We start from the raw sequence: 2,500 nt of genomic DNA, 5'->3' as shown, positions 1-2,500 counted from the left end.
AGCAGCAGCAGAGAGCAGCAGAGTAGCAGAGCAGCAGAGCAGCAGAGAGCAGCAGAGTAGCAGCAGAGCAGCAGAGAGCAGCAGAGTAGCAGAGCAGCAGCAGAGAGTAGCAGAGAGCAGCAGAGAGCAGCAGAGTAGCAGAGCAGCAGCAGAGCAGCAGAGTAGCAGAGCAGCAGCAGAGCAGCAGAGTAGCAGAGAGCAGCAGAGTAGCAGCAGAGCAGCAGAGCAGCAGAGAGCAGCAGAGTAGCAGCAGAGCAGCAGAGCAGCAGAGAGCAGCAGCAGAGCAGCAGCAGAGAGCAGCAGAGTAGCAGAGCAGCAGAGCAGCAGAGAGCAGCAGAGTAGCAGCAGAGCAGCAGAGAGCAGCAGAGAGCAGCAGAGAGCAGCAGAGCAGCAGAGAGCAGCAGAGTAGCAGAGCAGCAGCAGAGGGTAGCAGAGAGCAGCAGAGAGCAGCAGAGAGCAGCAGAGTAGCAGAGCAGCAGAGCAGCAGAGTAGCAGCAGAGCAGCAGAGAGCAGCAGAGAGCAGCAGAGTAGCAGAGCAGCAGCAGAGAGCAGCAGAGCAGCAGAGAGCAGCAGAGTAGCAGAGCAGCAGCAGAGAGTAGCAGAGAGCAGCAGAGAGCAGCAGAGTAGCAGAGCAGCAGCAGAGAGTAGCAGAGAGCAGCAGAGAGCAGCAGAGTAGCAGAGCAGCAGCAGAGAGCAGCAGAGCAGCAGAGAGTAGCAGAGTAGCAGAGCAGCAGCAGAGAGCAGCAGAGCAGCAGAGAGCAGCAGAGTAGCAGAGTAGCAGAGCAGCAGTGAGCAGCAGAGAGCAGCAGAGAGTAGCAGAGTAGCAGAGCAGCAGCAGAGAGTAGCAGAGAGCAGCAGAGTAGCAGAGTAGCAGAGCAGAGAGTAGCAGAGCAGCAGAGAGTAGCAGAGTAGCAGAGCAGCAGCAGAGAGCAGCAGAGCAGCAGAGAGCAGCAGAGTAGCAGAGTAGCAGAGTAGCAGAGCAGCAGAGAGTAGCAGAGTAGCAGAGTAGCAGCAGGGGAGAGTAATGATGCAGATATGAGACCCTTCAGTGGGACTGAAGCATCCAAAATAGAGTCAAGCCTCGACTGTGGGGGCGGGTTGTGTGTTGAGGCTGTGGGGGCGGGTTGTGTGTTGAGGCTGTGGAGGCGGGTTGTGTGTTGAGGCTGTGGAGGCGGGTTGTGGGTTGAGGCTGTGGAGGCGGGTTGTGGGTTGAGGCTGTGGGGGCGGGTTGTGGGTTGAGGCTGTGGAGGCGGGTTGTGGGTTGAGGCTGTGGGGGCGGGTTGTGTGTTGAGGCTGTGGGGGCGGGTTGTGTGTTGAGGCTGTGGAGGCGGGTTGTGGGTTGAGGCTGTGGAGGCGGGTTGTGTGTTGAGGCTGTGGAGGCGGGTTGTGTGTTGAGGCTGTGGAGGCGGGTTGTATGTTGAGGCTGTGGGGGCGGGTTGTGGGTTGAGGCTGTGGAGGCGGGTTGTGTGTTGAGGCTGTGGGGGCGGGTTGTGGGTTGAGGCTGTGGAGGCGGGTTGTGGGTTGAGGCTGTGGAGGCGGGTTGTGGGTTGAGGCTGTGGAGGCGGGTTGTGTGTTGAGGCTGTGGAGGCGGGTTGTGGGTTGAGGCTCTGGGGGCGGGTTGTGGGTTGAGGCTCTGGGGGCGGGTTGTGGGTTGAGGCTGTGGGGGCGGGTTGTGGGTTGAGGCTCTGGGGGCGGGTTGTGTGTTGAGGCTGTGGGGGCGGGTTGTGTGTTGAGGCTCTGGGGGCGGGTTGTGGGTTGAGGCTGTGGGGGCGGGTTGTGGGTTGAGGCTGTGGGGGCGGGTTGTGGGTTGAGGCTGTGGAGGCGGGTTGTGGGTTGAGGCTGTGGGGGCGGGTTGCGGGTTGTGGGTTGAGGCTGTGGGGGCGGGTTGTGGGTTGAGGCTGTGGAGGCGGGTTGTGTGTTGAGGCTGTGGAGGCGGGTTGTGTGTTGAGGCTGTGGAGGCGGGTTGTGTGTTGAGGCTGTGGGGGCGGGTTGTGGGTTGAGGCTGTGGAGGCGGGTTGTGTGTTGAGGCTGTGGAGGCGGGTTGTGTGTTGAGGCTGTGGAGGCGGGTTGTGGGTTGAGGCTGTGGGGGCGGGTTGTGGGTTGAGGCTGTGGAGGCGGGTTGTGTGTTGAGGCTGTGGAGGCGGGTTGTGGGTTGAGGCTGTGGAGGCGGGTTGTGGGTTGAGGCTGTGGAGGCGGGTTGTGGGTTGAGGCTGTGGAGGCGGGTTGTGTGTTGAGGCTGTGGGGGCGGGTTGTGGGTTGAGGCTGTGGAGGCGGGTTGTGTGTTGAGGCTGTGGAGGCGGGTTGTGGGTTGAGGCTGTGGAGGCGGGTTGTGGGTTGAGGCTGTGGAGGCGGGTTGTGTGTTGAGGCTGTGGAGGCGGGTTGTGTGTTGAGGCTGTGGAGGCGGGTTGTGTGTTGAGGCTGTGGAGGCGGGTTGTGGGTTGAGGCTGTGGAGGCGGGTTGTGTGTTGAGGCTGTGGAGGCGGGTTGTGTGTTGAGGCTGT

The 2,500-nt window shown here is 61.6% G+C and overlaps 1 protein-coding gene across 1 annotated transcript in view; it reads right to left on the bottom strand.

The window, feature by feature from the left end:
* Positions 1–1,074: 1,074 nt before the first annotated feature.
* Positions 1,075–2,500, bottom strand: part of LOC121895762 (putative protein FAM47C) — a 1,608-nt gene continuing 182 nt past the window's right edge. Inside the window, exon 1 of the mRNA XM_042409185.1 lies at positions 1,075–2,500. This exon is cut by the window's right edge and continues 182 nt beyond it. Within this exon, the coding sequence (XP_042265119.1) occupies positions 1,075–2,500 (1,426 nt within the window).

The sequence above is a fragment of the Thunnus maccoyii genome, chromosome 4, assembly GCF_910596095.1.
Source record: "Thunnus maccoyii chromosome 4, fThuMac1.1, whole genome shotgun sequence".
Lineage (NCBI taxonomy): Eukaryota > Metazoa > Chordata > Actinopteri > Scombriformes > Scombridae > Thunnus > Thunnus maccoyii.
Note: the sequence above shows the minus strand (reverse complement) of the source record. Positions and strands in the feature narration are given on the sequence as shown.